Source organism: Ostrea edulis, chromosome 1 (genome assembly GCF_947568905.1).
Source record: "Ostrea edulis chromosome 1, xbOstEdul1.1, whole genome shotgun sequence".
In the NCBI taxonomy this organism is placed as follows: Eukaryota; Metazoa; Mollusca; class Bivalvia; order Ostreida; family Ostreidae; genus Ostrea; species Ostrea edulis.
In genome coordinates this window covers 12,126,589-12,146,018 of record NC_079164.1, presented here as the reverse complement: position 1 = coordinate 12,146,018, position 19,430 = coordinate 12,126,589, and the positions used below count along the sequence as shown (strand labels likewise).

At 34.2% G+C, this 19,430-nt stretch overlaps 1 protein-coding gene and 1 long non-coding RNA gene across 3 annotated transcripts in view; one reads left to right on the top strand and one right to left on the bottom strand.

Annotated features, from left to right (window-relative positions):
* Window positions 1–5,420: 5,420 nt before the first annotated feature.
* LOC125664071 (uncharacterized) lies at window positions 5,421–16,561 on the bottom strand. The gene is made up of 3 exons (XR_008799611.1): window positions 16,012–16,561; window positions 15,398–15,509; window positions 5,421–15,291 (listed from the first exon to the last, which is right to left on the bottom strand). It is a non-coding gene; the product is annotated as an uncharacterized LOC125664071 (long non-coding RNA).
* The window catches only part of LOC125664075 (uncharacterized), a 37,126-nt gene continuing 29,533 nt past the window's right edge, over window positions 11,838–19,430 (top strand). For both annotated transcript variants that reach the window (XR_008799604.1, XM_048896594.2), the window contains exons 1-4: window positions 11,838–11,921; window positions 14,846–14,885; window positions 16,477–16,683; window positions 18,800–18,910. Coding sequence is in view for 1 of the 2 variants with exons in the window: in XM_048896594.2 (XP_048752551.2) it covers window positions 11,895–11,921; window positions 14,846–14,885; window positions 16,477–16,683; window positions 18,800–18,910 (385 nt within the window). In the remaining variant the exon portion in view is untranslated. The remainder of the gene's footprint in view (window positions 11,922–14,845; window positions 14,886–16,476; window positions 16,684–18,799; window positions 18,911–19,430) is intronic.

Here is a 19,430-nt window from a genome sequence, read left to right as displayed (position 1 = left end):
GTCAGTAAATAAATGACATTAGCTCAAGTATTGGTATTATTGTAATCTTTTCCACTGGTATAACAACTCTAAGTAGCTGCAATAAAGGCAGTTTACTATGAATCCCATTGCCAGGGATAGTTGAGATTATAAATACTATCTGACAAATAAGTATTCAACACACAAGAGCCACTTTATGTTTTACCGAGAAGTCACAAGATTGCAGATACAGTATGTGGATGGCAAACCCGAAAATGTCTGTAACTTCCATAACTGTTAAAATATTTCAATGAAAATAGAAGATGCACAATTACATTATATATATAAGATGAGAATAAAGTTTGAATCAAATCTGTTCAACGGTATTAGAATTAAACTCTGGACAAAGTGCGCAACCCCCAAAATGAAAAGAAAATGTGCGTAACTTCTATAACTGTTAAAATATTTCAATGAAAATAGGAGATGCACAACTACATAATATATAGAAGATGTGCATAAAGTTTGAATGAAATATGTCCAGCGGTATTAGAAATAAACTTCGGACAAATTGCGTCTACGGACAAACGGACAGACAGACGAACAAAGTGAATCCAGTATACACCCCCAAACTTCGTTTGCGGGGGGTATAAAAATGTCTGGAAAACTGATAATTCATGCTACTTTTCTAAGTCCAAGGGCCATAACTTAATGAAAAATCAACGGACCGAGACGAAATTCGAACTTGATCTTTAACTTCTTATGGCAAAGCTATGTACTAAATATCAAATGAATATCTGCAAACATGACCAAAAAAAGTCAGGAAAACTGATAATTTATGCTATTTTTCTAAGTTCAAGGGCCATAACTTAGTACAAAATCAACGGACTGAGATGAAACTTGAACGTGATCTGTAACTTGTTATGGCAAAGCTATGTACCAAATATCAAATGTATATCTGCAAGCATGAATTAGTATGATGTGGAATGTGGAATCTGATTACTATTCCATTATTTTGTTGATCACCATTGATTCATATACTGTCTAGCTATACAGTATATGCATGTAAATATGTATATATGAATGTAGCTAGCTCAGTTGGTAGAGCACCTGACTAGAGATTCAGGGGGGCCCGGGTTCAAATCCCGGTCTGGTCCGTTGCATTTTCTCCCTTCCTGTTACATGTGTTTTATGCATGTTTGCCTTGTGATATTTTATTTTGTCTGTGATAATCAGTTTAAGAGCTCTGTAGACCTCATGTTATTTGTTACTATTGTATACTGTGTCGACTTTAAATAAAATTTACTTGTACTTATTATAAAGCTACACAATGTAATATAGTTGAGCTTGACTTGCAAATATGAAATACGATGATTGAGTGCCTGTAATAAACCATTTGAATAAATAGCATGCAAATTAAATTGTCCCGAAACATTTAATCTATCGATACCACTAATTTATACTTCGAGCTAACCGGGCCGACCTACACAGCTGAGAGGGTGCATAGAATCACCGAAATTACCGCTAATCACCGAAATTACCAAAGTAATGACCGAAATAACCAATAAAGGGACTGAAATTACCCCAGTATATGTTCATCTATATACCATCTAGTCACACATCAAATTTCATGAAGATTGGTTATGATTTGAAGGAATTGTTTCCATAAAATCGGTTATTGTGACATGTGAATCTGAGTTACTTCCCTTTACCAACAGGTACTCGTAAGCGAACTATAAATAGCCAGTAAGTTCCAAATGGCAATATAAATTTCAGGACAAATATTTTATTTTATCTTAGTATTTATCACACTAGGCTATATTATATAAATCAATACCATGAATACGATATATATAAATTACATGGGATATAACTCGTATAAATTTACGCTTCACATTAATTGGTTTAATGACCATAACTCCTTTAAAACGTTACCAATCTTCATGAAATTTGATGTGTGACTGAACATACACTGAGGTAATTTTGGCCCCTTTATTGGTGATTTCGGTCATTTCTTTGGTAATTTCGGTGATTAGCGGTAATTTCGGTGATTCTACAGTGCTGCCTCAAAAGTATTCGCGGAAAAACAAAATGGCGGCGTGATTTTTTTTAGATAGCAAATTAAAAAATGATTCACAGCTAGAATCTTTGATTGTTTACTAATTTTGAGTTCTCTCCCGTACATGTATCACGACTAATCATCTGACTAGGTGACGTACCAATGTTGTCGTCTGCTATTTTTATCAACTGGTGTTTTCCAACATGGCACGAAAGTCGAAAGATATTAGCACTGAGCTTAGACAAGTGGTTGTTGATTTAAAACGGGAGGGACACAGAAATTGTGACACTGAGAGATTGTTGAATATATCTGAGTCAACAATTCGATCTATATGGCAAAAGTTTTGCATCAAGGGAAATGTGGAAAATTTGCCCCATTCCGAGAGACCTCGAAAAGTTACCAAACAAGCGGAGAGTAGACTTTTGCGCTTAGTAAAATGAAATCGTGGAAGACAATTACGGGACATAACAAATGATTTCAACGATGGAGGTGCAGTAAATGTTCATCACAAGACTGTCCAAAGGATTTTACACAGGAATAAGGTTTTTAGGCAACTTGTAAGGAAGAAAATGGTAGTCAGGGAGGTAAACAGAAAAAAACGACTTTCATGGTGTCTTGCGAGGAGAAAATGGTCAGTTCAGAATGAATGGAAGCGCGTTATATTCAGTGATGAATCACAGATTGTAATAGGACAGAATAATCGTGTGTATGTGTGGCGGTCTGCAAATGAAGCTTACCGTCCGGAATGCATGTGTCGCAAATTTCAGAAGCGAGTGACTGTAATGATATGGGGTTGCATATCTTGGCATGGTGTTGGCACTTTATGTAAACGGAAATATAAATGCTATAAAATATCAAGAAATTCTCGAAAATAATCTTTGGCCTGTTTTAGCCCGTCATTTCTCCAATAGAATTTATCGGTTTCAGGATGACAATGCCCCTGTACATTGAGCGTGAATTATCGAGGAATACAAACATAATAATATTAACTGTTTGACCTGGCCTGCCCAGTCACCAGATCTAAACATAATTGAAAATATATGGCTTCGCATTAAAAGAGAACTGCAATATACCGCCCGAAACATAAGGACCCCAGATGAACTTTTTAACGCCATCAACGAACTGTGGACTTCTTATCAACCCCAGTATGTCCAAAATTTACACAATTCACTTCCAAGGAGAATACTGGCAGTAATTCGCTCCAAAGGTTGCTTGACAAAGTATTAAAGAAAGTCTGTTCATCATTTTAAGTATTCATTTCAGCTCTAAACTTTGGAGACAGAGTTTGTTTACGTCCGCCAATTTTGTTTTTTCGCAAATTCTTTTGAGGCAGCGCTGTATGTACCGCCACAGGCACCTGAAGTATGGATATTACTACCCCCCCCCCCTTTTTTCATAATTTTTTGTTGTTGAAATGTATGAATTCCCAGTCTATCTCATCCCTCTTTCGATTCATGTAATCGTTTCACGCTTTTTGTAAGCTTTAAAGATTGGCCTTCTACCGGTATAATAAAATGCACAAGGTAAGAAACAAAAATTTGTAAACAAACAGGGGGTCCCCGTTTCCGGGCACATTTTCCAAGTAATTACAGCGTTACCTAAGGAATTTTGACGAGCGGCAGGTCGGGGAGATGTCATACTACAAGTCTCTTCAACTCAAAACCCATCTCATCTCTTTTATTTGACACAATCTTGCGTGCATTGATCGGACAGGGCTTCATCTCTTCCACTGGCAGCCAAAAAGGAGGTCACAGAGTACGAATTTATAACGTGTCGTGTGATTGGTCCGCGAATAATCCCGAGACCCTTCGGATGATCCCGAGACTAAGCAATGTCTTTGCGAACCAATCACACGGCGCGTACAACAAATTCGTACTCTGTGACCTCCTTTTTGGCTGCCAGTGGAAGAGATGAAGCCCTGTCCGATCAATGCACGCAAGATTGTGTCAAATAAAAGAGATGAGATGGGTTTTGAGTTGAAGAGACTTGTAGTATGACATCTCCCCGACCTGCCGCTCGTCAAAATTCCTTAGGTAACGCTGTAATTACTTGGAAAATGTGCCCGGAAACGGGGACCCCCTGTTTGTTTACAAATTTTTGTTTCTTACCTTGTGCATTTTATTATACCGGTAGAAGGCCAATCTTTAAAGCTTACAAAAAGCGTGAAACGATTACATGAATCGAAAGAGGGATGAGATAGACTGGGAATTCATACATTTCAGAGAAATTATTGCCACCAAAAAAAAAATTATGAAAAAAGGGGGAGGGGTAGTAATATCCATACTTCAAGGTGCCTGTGTGTACCGCAGCTGAGATCAATTTTATAACCACATTCTCATGAAACTGCATTTGAAAGAAATGTTGTAGGATATCCATCTTGAAAGGGCATTTATGATCCGTTTGTTTAAAAATGTACTTTCAGTGAAATAATCCACTTACAACATGATGAATATTAGGCCTACTTCCGAAAAAGACTGTCAAACTTTGTGCCATGTTAGATGTAGACTGGCGCATGCCTGACCCAATTTCCGCTTTGTTAGATGTAGAAAGTGTCAGAATTAGCGCATGCGCAAGGGTGCGTCAATTTACCCAAATGGAACCAAATGAACCCAAATGGAGCATATAATTGCTACCTTATATGATTAACTTACATATCGACCTTTAAAAAAGTATATTAGTTATTTATCGAAGTACACCTTACAAACTTATACCTATGCTTTGTGGAAAATTTCTTACGTAATAATAGAAAAAAATACTAATAAATTATCATACAGTGGGATTGTTAGCCTTTACCAACAGACATAAAAACAGAATATGTCTATAGAGGAATTTTTATCAATCGAAAGAAGGAATATTTTTTAAAAACTTTTAAGTTGTTAAATTAAATTGGAATTTAAAATAAATAAAAAATTGAAGAACTCATTATACATACAAAAACAATTTAATAAATGGACCTACTATACATACTATTTACAACAAAACTTCTTACATAGATGGAGCTAATAAAAATCAAATGTATGTATGCTTGGAATCAATAAGACTACATATTATTTACAACAAAAGTAATTAACATGCACTATGTAGATAAAGCTACTGTTTGATTAATAAATCCTATGAATGACTAAACTTTGCGTAGTACCTATTAAACATCAAAACATATATTATTTACAACAAAACAACCTTACATGCATTATATATATAAAGCACCATACAAAAACACATTGAATTATTGGAGCTACCAAACACATACTATTTACAACCAACTTTTTAACATCCATTTGCGTGACATTTTATTTCTCTTTCTTTTTAATCTATTGGGGGGGGGGGGTGTTGTTGTTGTTTTTGTTGGGTTTTGGGGTGGTTTTTTTTTTTTTTTTTTTTTTTTTTTTTTGGTGTGTTTGTTTGGGGGGGGTTTCCGTGTTTTATCCTACGGAGACTAGACTTTTTCACAGGCACCTGAAGTATCCCCATTCATTTTATTATACCGGTAGAAGGCCAATCTCTAAAGCTTACAAAAAGTGTGAAACGATTACATGAATTGGAAGAGGGATAGACTGGGAATTCACACATATACATGGAATCTGTTTCAAAATCATGCCAATTGAGATTAGAATCCTAAATATATTTTAAAAGGTTGCAAATCTTGCACGTACATTGTGTAAATCGTTCTCTTAAATTTGTATACTCTAAACACAATTCTAAACAATATTTAATATACAAAAGAGAAACGTGTACAATTTCTTATTTTCTGAAGAATTATGCATAACCGATGTTCTTTCCGTAAAACAGACTTGCCTTAATTTATAAAGAATAATCAGGAAGAAAAGAATCTTCGGCAAAACTAGTGCTTTTTAAGTGTAAAGGCCTCATAATTATGTTCTCAAACACAATAATTTGATTTCTTATTGGTCAATGCAATTTACTCCTAATACGTGGCGATTCTATTTTATGCAAAAATTGGAGGATATTATAAAAACGACAATTTCACATATCTATATACTTCAATATGAAATACAATAAATTTTACATATTTATTGCACACAACTTCATCTTTATATACATTATGATATCTGTATACACTTTGATATAGAAAGGAATATCTTTTTATCTAATGTTATAAAATGTTCAAATACAAATAATTAAATTCATGCATCAATTCATAATTATCTATTTCCATATGTAAACTCATTATTAATCTTTGTAGACTAAGGGACCGGTCAATATTTACTGGGGGGTGGGGGGGGGGACCAGTGCATATTCTATATTTCCATTTTTTAAAAACCCTATGTCCTATCTTCTAAAGAATACAAAAAAAAAAGTTGCTGTCTACATCAGATGTGTAATTAAAAAGTGTGTGTCCTATTCCAATAAATAAATGTATATGTAGGCCATGATTAAACACCATTTTTACCTCATTCTAGAAATCTCTGGAGTTCTTCATGATTGTCTCTCCAGTTATATCAGCTGAAGGATTCAAGCTCCTGAGAAACTTTCCTTTACTTTGTCACATTTGTTCAGTAATTTGTCTACTGTCTAGTGTTACAAATCTCATTATTTTCATCTTATATTTTTCTTTTTGTTAAATTCTTGTTTAAAGTGCTACATTAAGCATATTTTTAAATTACTGTTTTACTGAGTTGTTGTCTCATGTACTTACAAGTATTTTTCACATCTCAGTATTCTCCATGAAAGGTCAAGATTACGAACAGTAATCAATCTCATAACTCTTATAAGGCCATCATTCAATTTTTTGGTTTTTTTGTTTTTTTTTTGTTTTTTGTTGTTGTTTTTTTTTTTGTTTGATGTACTCCGACCCACATTTTTCAAGTCGGGTAGGTAGGTCGGTATTTTTTTTTTAAAATCAGATTTACAAATTTTCTTATGTTTTCATTAAACACATAACGCTGCCAGACAGAATAGAGTTTAGAACAATCATTTTGTACACATTGTATATAATACACGTAAATCTTCCAATGTCTCCTGAAATTTACTCAGGACGTTTTGCATTCGTCACAGATGAGGACCTCTACAGTTCTTAATAAATAATTTAACACCCCTTTTTATTACCACAGCTCGATTCCGACATTCAAAATAGAAATCACTTAAACACTTTAATGTCATCCATGAATATCCAAGTGAATTGCATGATGACAGCAATTTACAATAAGTTTTAATATTACCCAATATAATTTTAATGCCGACTTCCCCACATCGTTCAAATTGTTGTGACGATCCTGTTCCATTCGTGTGTCTCAGTTTAAGAGCAAAGTCAAAGTGCCGTTCACTTATTAAATCGTCATAACATTTAAATAATCCCGTATCAAAATAATATGCGTGCCTTTTCAGAAATATAGACCATCAACTTAAACGCCGACTCGTGGTCCGCCATTATTTTGGTTCGCTATCCCACGTGATTTTTTTATTCAAATAACATGGATTTCAAAACTTTTGTACATAAATACGATCAGGCCTCGACGGGGGAGTTCGTAGCTCCTTGCTCTACATGTATCTTGTTAGTAGATAATGTGGTGATTTGGAGCTGTGATGCGGTATATTTAATCGTTCACATAGAAAAGTGTTTGAAAAGTTCCCGGATTAACAAATGGTCATTATCAAAGTGAAAGTAGAACCGAAAGACGCCCTAAGGGCATTTTGATGTTTTCGTTTTGAACATATTTTATTGATGAAATCAAAAGGATTAGGAACAAGTTCTGACAACTTACAAGTCCCTCTCCTAAAATATTACAATATGTCATGCAAGGTATTAATTAACAGGTATAATGTACAATGATTAAACAAATCTACAAGTTTCTTCTATAAATTTATGAACAACTGAAAAAATAGTTATGTTAGTTTGCAGAGGTAAATTGATATCACCGCATAATAACAATTTTGTATCAATATTAACCAAGTCAAGCATGAAAAGGCGATTAAAAAGATCATTTCTAGCCCTGGAGTAATTTTTACAAGCAAAAAAGAAATGATATATATCTTCATTAGTATGTCTGCTGGAGTGAGTTGTCATCAGCAAATAATCTACACATTGATAGCATATTTACAGCAACATCATTAACATAAATCAAAAATAGTAAAAGTCCTAAAACAGAACCTTGGGGTACACCAGCAAATATATCAAGTTGTGACGATAAAAGGTCCTTATACATTACTTTTTGTGATCTTTGACATAAGTAGCTTCTGAACCAATGTAAAAGACTACCAGATATACCATAAGTTTGTAATTTGAAAATAAGACCATTATGCCATACTCTATCAAATGCTTTTGACAGGTCACAAAATATCATACAACATGATTTCCCTTCATCAATACTTTGAACAATACTATGATAAGTTTCTAATAATTGATAAACTGTAGAATGACCTGGTAAAAATCCAGCTTGATATCGATAAAATAGATCATTACTATGAAAATAATTATATACATGTTTGAAAATAATTCTCTCCAAAATTTTACTAACGCATGATAATAGCGAGACAGGTCTATAATTAGATACTATTGACGGGTCTTCCTTCTTAAAAAGAGGAATGACGTGAGCAATTTTCCAAAAAGATGGGAAAATATTTTCTGACAATGATCTGTTGAATAGCATAGTAAGTGGTTTGATAATGGTAGTTTTTGTTGATTTCAACATTTTATGGCTAATGCTATCTGGGCCAACAGCTTTATTAACTGGGAGTATTGTAATAATATCCGATACTTCTTGTTCTTCAATAATAATGCTATTTAAGGAATCATTACATAAGCAATACATATTTGGTAGTGTTTCATTGGTGTCATCAATATTGGTAATTGATGAAAAATATGCATTCAATGCTTCTATTTTATCAGAATCAGAATATACTTACTTGTTATCGCCGTTGTTATCATTAATTTGTATTGGAGGTATTTCATTCGATGATTTAATATTAAACGAATCTTTCATCAGCTTCCAATATAACTTATTATTGTCTTTACTAGAATCGTCTAAGTAGGTTTCTATATTGTCATAATAATTTGTTATCGCGTGTTTTTTCATATTGTTAACCGAATTCCGAACCAAAAAGAGCTGTCGGAACTGGGAGGCCTATAAATACAGCAAAGATGATAAACACAGGTATTGTTATCTACTTCAATCCATATACACTCAAGATCGGCGGGCTCAAAGTCTGGGCGTCTTGTAGCGCGTATTTGATTTGACAAATATATCATAACACCGCCTCCAAAACAATTTCTATCTTTACCAATTATTTTATTAAAGCCGTCAAGAAGTAATTTATCGTTGCTCACTGAATTATCTAGATGGGTTTCAGAAAAACATAAAATATCAAAGTCATGAACAAAAGAATTTAAATGACCTAATACTTCGGATATTCAGATGTAATATGTCAAGGACATTTTCAGCAGTAGGACCCGGGTTTAACTCTATATCGCCGCAAGTTAACAAAACAAATATGAAAAACTGAAGATAAAAATTGATAAACACAGATCTAAGCTTAATGAATGTCAAACAACTAGTGAGTAGTTTTAAAATGTGTTTGAGGAAATGCATAAAACATGAAAACGGTAACACAATAAAACGTTGTCTTTTGTAAGTACCTCTACCTGATAAATAGAAAAGACCGATTGCAGCTCGGAATTGTTCAATGGAGTTACCCATTATCTAAGTTGTGGTATATGTAATTTGAAAATATGTAGCTGCAATCATAGAAAATGTTTCCTGTTGAGGGTTTAAATATTAGGACATGTATTTTTGAAGACCTAGAATATATAAATATGGTTGCATGACAAACTGCACATAAGGTTTGATTGTAAGTAAACAAAATGGTATGGAAGAAAAAAGAGAAAAAACACAAATACATACAAGGCAACAATTCACATGAGTACAGTACTACTTTGGTAGTAATACAAGACATTTCAAAATAAATGAGTTCATGCAAATAACAGCAAAACAATGGCAAATAAAGCATACAAAACATGTAGGGTAGGAAAATAGGAGGGGTGAATTGCAGACAAAAAGGACAAAATAATTGAAATTTGAGGCCATATGAATTTTAAGGTAAAGTTTTAACTGGAAAACTTGTGAGTATGAAAGTATTTGTTTTCGGTATAGTAATATTATCAGTGTAGTAATATTATAAACATAAAATAGCTAAATAATTGGTATTGGTATTGCATTTCAAAATACTGTACGTAGTCATATTTACTTCTTGGATATAATATATACATCATATATAGGTACACTCAGAGTCAGCTCTCAGTTGGCGTCGGGGTATGACCAAACGGACATAGGTCACTCTCTTGTCTGATGATGTGAGTTTTCTGTCTGTGATCCCTAATACGAATTTTACCGTTGGAAGACCACGCCTGCAGAATCACTTGTTCACGACAGAGCTGACGGCACAGGAATAATAATTTGTCTCTACGTTTCGTCAGATCTTCATTGATTGACACATGTTTTGTCTCCGGATTTCGTTTTAGACTCTTATGGCTTTTCACTATTTCAATCAGAGTTTAAATCAATGTTTGATTCGACAACGACATCAGCAGGGTGAGCAGAAATCATATCAACAATGGTTCGTCAAAATTTTTTGAAATTACTCACATTTCAAAGCTAAGATTTTAGCTAAACATGGTCTCAACAACCTATAGCACTCCTTTGATCTTCTGGAAAATTTCTGGCAATCCAGCCCAAGATTTAATAGATGTTTTTCACATATTTGTACGAGCTCCTTTGTTACTGACCACTTACTACCAAGGGCGCTTAACTCTGCATTTTGATAACAAGAGTTCTGTAAAACAACTAGTCCAAATAATAATAATAAAAGAAAAATGGCATCAAGTTTAATACTAATTCGAAGAATGTCTATTTTCCAGGGAGCAAATAAAAAAAATATTGAAATTTCCAAAGTGCGGAAAAAATGATCGGGTCGGGGCAAATTTCACGGGTCGGTCGGAGTACATCAAACAAAATCAATTTTTATTTTAAGCCTAAGCAATACAAAATAGAAAGTTGAGCAAACATGGACCCCTGGATCTACCAGAGGCGGGATCAGGTGCCTAGGAGGAGTAAGGATCCTCTGTCGACCGGTCACATCTCTGTGAGCCTTATATCTTGATCAGGTAAACGGAGTTATTCGTAGTCAAAAACGGTTTAACACTCGGTATGAAACAATTCAGACAGCATTTGACCCATACAAGGATAGGTTGTAATGGCAAACTATCAAATTATCAAAGATGTTTTTAGACTTAAGTTAGGTCTGTATCTTTCAAGTTATGACTGGTGAACCATTTTTATTTTCTATGATTGAAATCCCTCCATGCAAAACTTACATGTAATTTTTGCATTTTTATTCACAGCTGAATACTTCTTTTGTGATTTTAAAAATGACTACATGTTTTAATTAATATCAAAGGTCCAGTATCTTATTGCAAATTGCCTTTAGTATATTCAACTTGGACATGAAATAAAGCATGCACACAATTCAGTATTATTATTTTTAAAAAAGATAGTTGAATTAAAAGTTTGAAATACTTTATATTATATTTTTTGCTCTTTGCTACATTTGCAAAAAAATATAGCTGTCCTATCAGTGTTGAAAATATAAAAAAAAAAAGTTGGAGTCCTATCAGTATGCAAGTCAAAATACATGTAAATGTGTGTCCTATTACATTTTGCACCGGTCCCAGCTCCCCAATAAATATTGATCGATCCCTAATACATATTTAGATTTCCATTTCATCATTAATCTATATAATTCATATTTAGATTTCTATTTGGGTCCATTTGATTTCCATTTGGGTCCATTTTGGGTTCCATTTGGGTAATTCGACGAACCGCATGCGCAATAGCCTAGTCAGAAATTCGGAATTCCCCAGTTCGGAATGAAAATGGATTTTCAAATTGAAAGGGTATGGGATATTACGTTATTAGGTCATACGCACATAAATAGTTTCATAAATCATATTAATCCGTTAATTTGCTATTTGTTGTAAGTGCTGAACGTTTCAGTTTTGATGGACAGGACTTCCGGTACCTCTCCTACTAAACAGAGTACGATAGAGTACTTTAGAGTACGCTAGTAAAATTTCATAATTTAATGCAATTTAACTGCTGTTCGTAGATGTTCTTACTTTAGTTTAACCTATTAAATGTATATCTGGAATATATTGTGTTTGTTTTCATTATTTTAGGAATTATTGTAAGTTAAATTTACCGTTTGATTCCGATCCCGATCAAATTTTATACTTTTTCAAAACAAACTACTAATAATCGGGATCGGGATGCCGTAAATCTTCAATACATTTAATGTTTTCTGGTCAAAATATCGCTAAAATATCAAATACTTTTGACAAGTATTGCACTTTTATTTTATAATCATCTTTATTTAAGTGGTATACATACAAATAAACAATTGAATTGCATTAAATATTGAAATTTTACTAGCGTACTCTAAAGTACTCTATCGTACTCTAACGTACTCTGTTTAGTAGTACCCCTTCCGGTACCCCCTTCTTGCATTTTTAAATGTTCAATTCCTTGGGTATTTCGGACCTATTATTGATAAAATATGTAGCTTCAAAGGTTATCTATTTTAATGGCATACACAATGAAATATTGGACTGACGGTAAAACCCAGGAATAAAGACTACTCTTCGTTGTGCGAGAAAACATTATTTATCAAATACAATATTCAAGGTGTGAAATATTCCAGTAAATTATACGAAATGAGTGTTTCGTGTAGAATCCAATTTTACTATATATGAAATCGTTTAGGACCACAGTTATTCAAATCAGACCATTTGATCCGCTCACGTAGATCGCTACACAAGGGAATCTACGTGAGCGGATCAAAGGATTTAATTTTAATAATGTCCTCTGTAACATAAGATACAGACTTGTTTGCATGTCACAATCATTCATTTAAACACATGTACATTAAAGTCGCAAATTCACTGTTACATCCCTGTCAGTGATGTTTATTTCTTTTCCCGATCCAAAGGAAACACTTTCATTGAGCTTCACTTTTTTCGGCTCCGGCGGGGACACTGTGGACGGTTTATGAATCAAATCACTTTAAACTCTGTAATTGTTCCTCAGAGGTGCGTTTGTAGTTGCGAATCGCTGATGACCTGTGACCAACTTTTCCCCGCTATAAGTTGCTCCTCAACACCCGTAGCATATAGGCGTGTGGCGGCAGTAGCCCGAAGAGAGCGATTTGTAAAAAAAAAAAAAAAAAAAAAATAACGAAAAAACCCATCAAATCCTGCCTCTCTACACATTTTGGCCACAATCTGTTGCAGTTGATGTACCCCGACTGGGACGTCGTCATACCATACATTCCCCTTAGGAGCGATTTTTGGTCTGAGATATAATGCATTGCATTTTCCACTGCTGGAGCTACAAATGATTAAAAAGAAATTTGTATTTAACAAAAATGAAAGAAACAAAATAAACACTGTGAATTTTTTTTTAAATATATTGAGGAGAATTTGTAGAAATAATGAATAATCTTACCGCAAACTCATGTACTTTTCAATCATCTGAATCCATTTCTTCCAGGCACCCGGACTAAATGCTAAAATAGCGCTGCGGCTTCTGTTTTTATACCAGTTATAGGCCTACGTGTCAGTATCATATTATTAGGGTTCCCAGAAAGGAACGTGGGATATCAATGTTTTGTTTTATCGAAAAGATTCTTTCCGACCAACCTTCATGTACCCTCATTCACCCAAAAAAGAAAACCAGTTTTGTTGAGTACAGTCTTCAGACAATAGAAGCCTTCGAATCGCTCTCCATGAAGAACAAAAGCCTGTTTTGAGGAGTATCGTATTTTAATGAGCTAACATTTAATGAGCGAATTAAAGAAGAGAGTTGACCTTGTGTGCCATTAAAGTTTATGAATTCCTAATATATTTAATATTAAAAACAAATCAGAAACGAAAGGTGTAAATATATTTGTCTCTACCAATATATATTTGTAAGTGTTTGTTTTGTTTTTTGTTGTGTTTTTTTTTTTTTGTTTTTTTTTTTTTTTTTTGGTGTTTTTTTTGTTGTTGTGTTTTTTTGCGTTTAAATGCATTTGTTTTTAGATAGAACAATGTTTTAAGTAAGATACAAGACTCCGATGGTCTATTATGTCAGATACGGGACGGAGACGGATCACTACGCGGCTCGTGTCAGTCCTGTATCTGACATAATAGACCATCCTCGTCTTGTATGCTTTACTTACATTTCAAGTATAGAAAATTAGAAATGCATCCTACAATTCGTATCGCCCGGTAATCGTCTTACATATCTAGCAAGTCATATTTTTTTTCCTCTCATTTACCTGTCTATGAATATGTTTTATACAGGACCACAATGTATACTAGTCATTTGATGAAATTATACATTTATAATTTCTCAATGTACGGTTTTCTACTTACATGCATATGTATTTTGAATTTTCTGAGGTCTTTCAAATATGGACTTGCTGTTCACTAAAACAACACTGCAAATTGTAGCAATTCACACAATCCTGGTCAGGAATGCAAATATAGACCTTTATCTTCACTGGGCGGGTCATGAAGATAAAAATATATATAGGACCACGTGGTGATTTATCACTATTGTATGCGTACGGACATGTACTTTGATTTTAAAAAATCAGTTTGTGATAACAAAGTCAGAATCAAAGAACAATCTACATGTAGTTCATTTATCCTTAATCAGGAAGTTACATCTAGTTCATTTATCCTTTAATCTGGATGTCACATTTGCTACTTTTTACACAGTGCTTTTTCTATAGGTGTGTTATAAAATTTTGATATTGTCATATGTTTATATCTTTCAGGTCTGTGCATTAAAATGGAAAATCTCAATCTTCTATACAGGTATAGCTGATACTTACATAAACTTAAAACATTGTTGTGACGTCAGTTCTTTGTCTTGACAGTACTTTATTTTTCATACTGTACTGAACATAGTCCAGTATTATTAAGAAAAGGCCAATATTCTGAGAAATACTGTTTTAGATAGAACAATGTTTTAAGTAAGATACACGAATCCGATGGCCTATTATGTCAGATACGGGACGGATCACTCGCCGCTACGCGGCTCGTGCTAGTCCTGTATCTGATATAATAGACCATCTTCGTCTTGTATCCCTTACATACATCATTTTTCACTTCATAGAAAATGCCTACCTTCTTCTTTCGATTTATTTAGTGAAGGAATGCCAAACTCGAGTACAAATATCGATGACGTCCCCATTCAAATCCTGCTTTTCAAACCACTAACCTGTATAGTAGTAAAATGTACTTGTTTAACGTTCGCCATGATAACATAGGATACACCCGATAATTTATAGAACTTATCATAAATGTAGAAATAGACAGAAGCTTACCTTGTACACGGACAGGTCCGAACACGTCAACTGATCATTGGCTTACTTATTTAAATGTCTTCAGTTTGTCCTCGGTCGTTCTTATATTCTTCAATGTACTTTAAACCTTGTACTGAAATCAATACAGATAAGTTTGAATGATATACGTGTGTTTTGATAAAATATATTACAAAACAATCGATTAGTACAAAGGAATTGTGAACATTTTGATATGATTTTACCCGCCGTGGATAATAACTTCGGAAATGATAGGAGGGGATGTTTCTTTATGTTTTACTTAAGCCCGGAATTAAAAGTGAACGTCGGAGTCTTTCGGACAAATCCGGCGGGCGTTGGGAGGATAAAGAACTCTCTCACTAATATGACTGTATGCGCCAAACAGAGGTATAAATTTTGGCACTTCATCTTAAGTTGATGACGTCTCTATACGAGTGAAAAATGTTCAAAAGAGACGTAAAATGATATATCAGAAGGGACATAAAAATAGCATACCAATAAACAAATACATTTAAGATAGACATACGGTCATCAAATTGACAATATTGAGATCTTTACAAAATCTACTGCTTAAAATACATTCATTCTTATAAGATTTGTACCATTACATTACATACCTTTCAATATACACCACACAATCATTCTATCACACTGTACGCTGAGCAATCATACTTGATCTGATGACGCGTTGTTAAATAAATGAAGTCATGAACGTCGACAGAACGACAACATCTTTACTCGTAGTGTCCTTTTACTTTCTAAACGCTTGACCCTGACACTGCATGAGAAACATTTGTGTGACTAGATATCGTGTAATCCTGCGATTGCGCATGTGTGACGGCGTGACGTGTGATAGGGCTGTCGCGCTAGGAGATGTATCACAAATTCATTTATATATACACTGTATAAGTGTGTATATTGATAGAATATTTGGAATCGTTTCACTTCTGCCCGGACACCATGATTGATGTTGACGACTCGGTTCAAGACATTTACATTTCTAAAATATCTGGAATTAAATGAATGACCTTCCAGAATACACGTTGAGTTGTATGATTAAAATAATGAGTTAATTTTTGTAGACATACGAATCCTACTCCTCTTAGTACACATAATTCACGGACGAGAAAATTTCTACCCGGTTCAGTCCTGCACCGACATCACGCTGGCACAAATCCCAGAGGAGGTGTATCAGAAATGTCTAGAAAATGACCGGGTCATTCACTGTTTGCCAGATGACGACGACGTGTTGGGACTTAGCTGTTTCTCTATTGTCTGGATAGCAAAAGGTACGTCAATGATTTCTGATCACGTAGTTCACGAATGAAAATTATTGAAATTTATTTATTAGATACAACACCTTTACTCGTAGTGTCCTTTTACTTTCTAAACTGACTTCGCTGTTTAAAAGCTAATTTGCATCAAGTTATTTTACACCCAATCGCACACTTCCATTTGATAGGAAATCGATACATGCATTGATATCTGGGGGATTTAAATCAAACTCGGGAATATTTTGTTGATATGTAAACGTTAAGCTGAGCCAGAACCTCTATCTTGCAGTATTAAGACGATTTAATTTTACTTTTTTCACAGTGTAATATCAGGCGATCGTATTCAAAATATTACCTAAACGGTTGAAGTATTACCATGAATAGTGAAAATATTTAGAAATCATTCCAAAAACAACTGCCAATCAAGGTAATGGAAGAAAAACTTAAATGAACAGATACTTACGTGAATTGATAAATGTAAACCTGTATCGTAAATTTCTATACACCAGTCCATTCTGTCTTATGTTACGAGTCTTTGGAGCAAAGAGAGGGCTGTAGTTATAACGATTAACAGATTGACAGATAGACGGTAAACATATCTAAAGTATGCTGTAGTATTATTCTGATAACAATGATACTTGTAAAGGAAGATGCAGACATCCTAATGTTTTAATTTGTAGCCATATGATCTAAAAGTACTCACGGATTGGGCACCATTTAGCTCGCCTGAATCGAAGGCTCAGATAAGCTTTTCTGATCACGTTCTGTCTGTTCGTCTGCCCATCTTCCTGTCTGTCGAAATATTTGAAATATATGAAAATACTCCTTTTAAACCTTTGAATTCGTTTAAGTGCTGTACAGATGGTGACATGGCCCTTGGCCTGGAAGTTGTGTTTGTCATTTTCAGTTTGATGTATACTGCAAGAAACCTTGCAGTATACATACAGGTATATTAAATTTTATACAATAATCAAACTACTGATAAGCGGGAACAAGTAAGTACAAAATTATACTTCAACTTGGCCTTCGATCTTGTGACTTGAAAATCAAGAAGAGTAACTGCAACCACTGCCTCAAGTCTACTTAATGTCAAATGATTCTCAGATATCAAGCAGACAATATTTTTCGATATTATAGTAGTCATATGGAGACGTCACCTTTGCCTATGAAAAGCTGCAAAATATAGGCCTGTGTTCGGCGCCAAACACATCTTCCTCACTTTGGACTTTATTGAGATATCATGGGGAATACATTCATTCCGTATAATTCATTCTATACTATTCTATGATTCATTCTATCCATGTTACATTTAAACATAAATCTGGTTTTCATTTTCATCATATTTTGTTTAAATGTAGCAGGTGTCATCAAACACATGCAAATACATATTTGTTACAATTTATATTTTATTTTGAAATATTTCGTCTCTCGCAATTTTATAGTAAACGCACATTTTCTTACCACTCTATCTACAAAGGTGGTGTGAGTTCTTGCAACTTGTACCTGTTCTCAGATGCGTACAGGGCGTTTGGGATCGGCAGAAATTTGTACTCTAAATTGAGAATCCAGATTTAATTACCGAGTTGCATGCCCTTTGCTTGAGAAAATTCCTTTTATAGAGTACCACAGAAAATGACTGAATGATCTCTGTGACGTAGGCCATCAAAACAATTGCAGTAGGCGCTTCCGTCTAAAAAGAATTCATAAGCTGCTAAGGCGGGTTACTATTTGTTCTGCAATGCTTACTACCTTCATCAGCCGATAAAACAACAAAGACATTTTATTGTTTATATTGTTATGCATTATTTGAACATATAGACTAGATTTAAGTGATAAAATACTATTTTGTTGACCCAATTCACCTTGTGACCTTGACAACGCTCTATATTTGGTAATGGTTACAGATCAAACTGGATTGAACTACTTAGCAACAAACATGTATTCATTGTATATGATGAATCAAAAGAAATGTAAGGGAAAGGGTTCAGTGAATGTAAACATTGACTAATTAAATAAGAAATGACGTGTATGGTTATTGCGTTCAGAACGATTTGTAGATTATGTTTGGATTTATTCTCGTGACTAAAACACAAAACTTTCATGTGTCATATTCCATAATCTAATATCACAGGTAAATGTCCGTATTACAACGACTATCAAGGAAACCTGGATGAGAAGACCTGCACAGGGGATCCTAATCATTGCCCTCCAAAACAATTCAAGTCTCCATCGTCAGTCTTATGTAAGTAGCGATTATTAACCATTGGAAGGTAAATATTTGTTTAACATACATGTAGTTACATATATACTTTGTACACCGTATTTAACTCTGCATTCGCGGTAGATCAGTGCTAGAGAGTTCGCTTCATAACTCGGAGGAAGGTCGTGAGTTCGAGCCCCCCTCGTGTCATGGCCGCGTCAAACTTATTGCGTAAATATAGGTAGTGCTTGTTTCTTCACCAAACGTTCGGCATATAGAAGTGAGGACTGCACGCACAGTTGGCGACGTCTCAAATTCTCGAAGGGACGTAAAACAAACGAAAGTTTGCATTCTGTAATCTTGCTATTTCAAAAAAATTATTATGGAAAAAATCATTTTTTTTTATACTGTAAATTCAAAAGACATCAAATGATCATGTATTGATGAGCCAATTTAAAGAGTATGAAAGAGATGGTGAATTCACTCAGAGACTACTCTTTTCAAAGACAACCAGTTGACAGCAAATATATATATCTGACACAGAAAATTAAAAAGGAAAGGA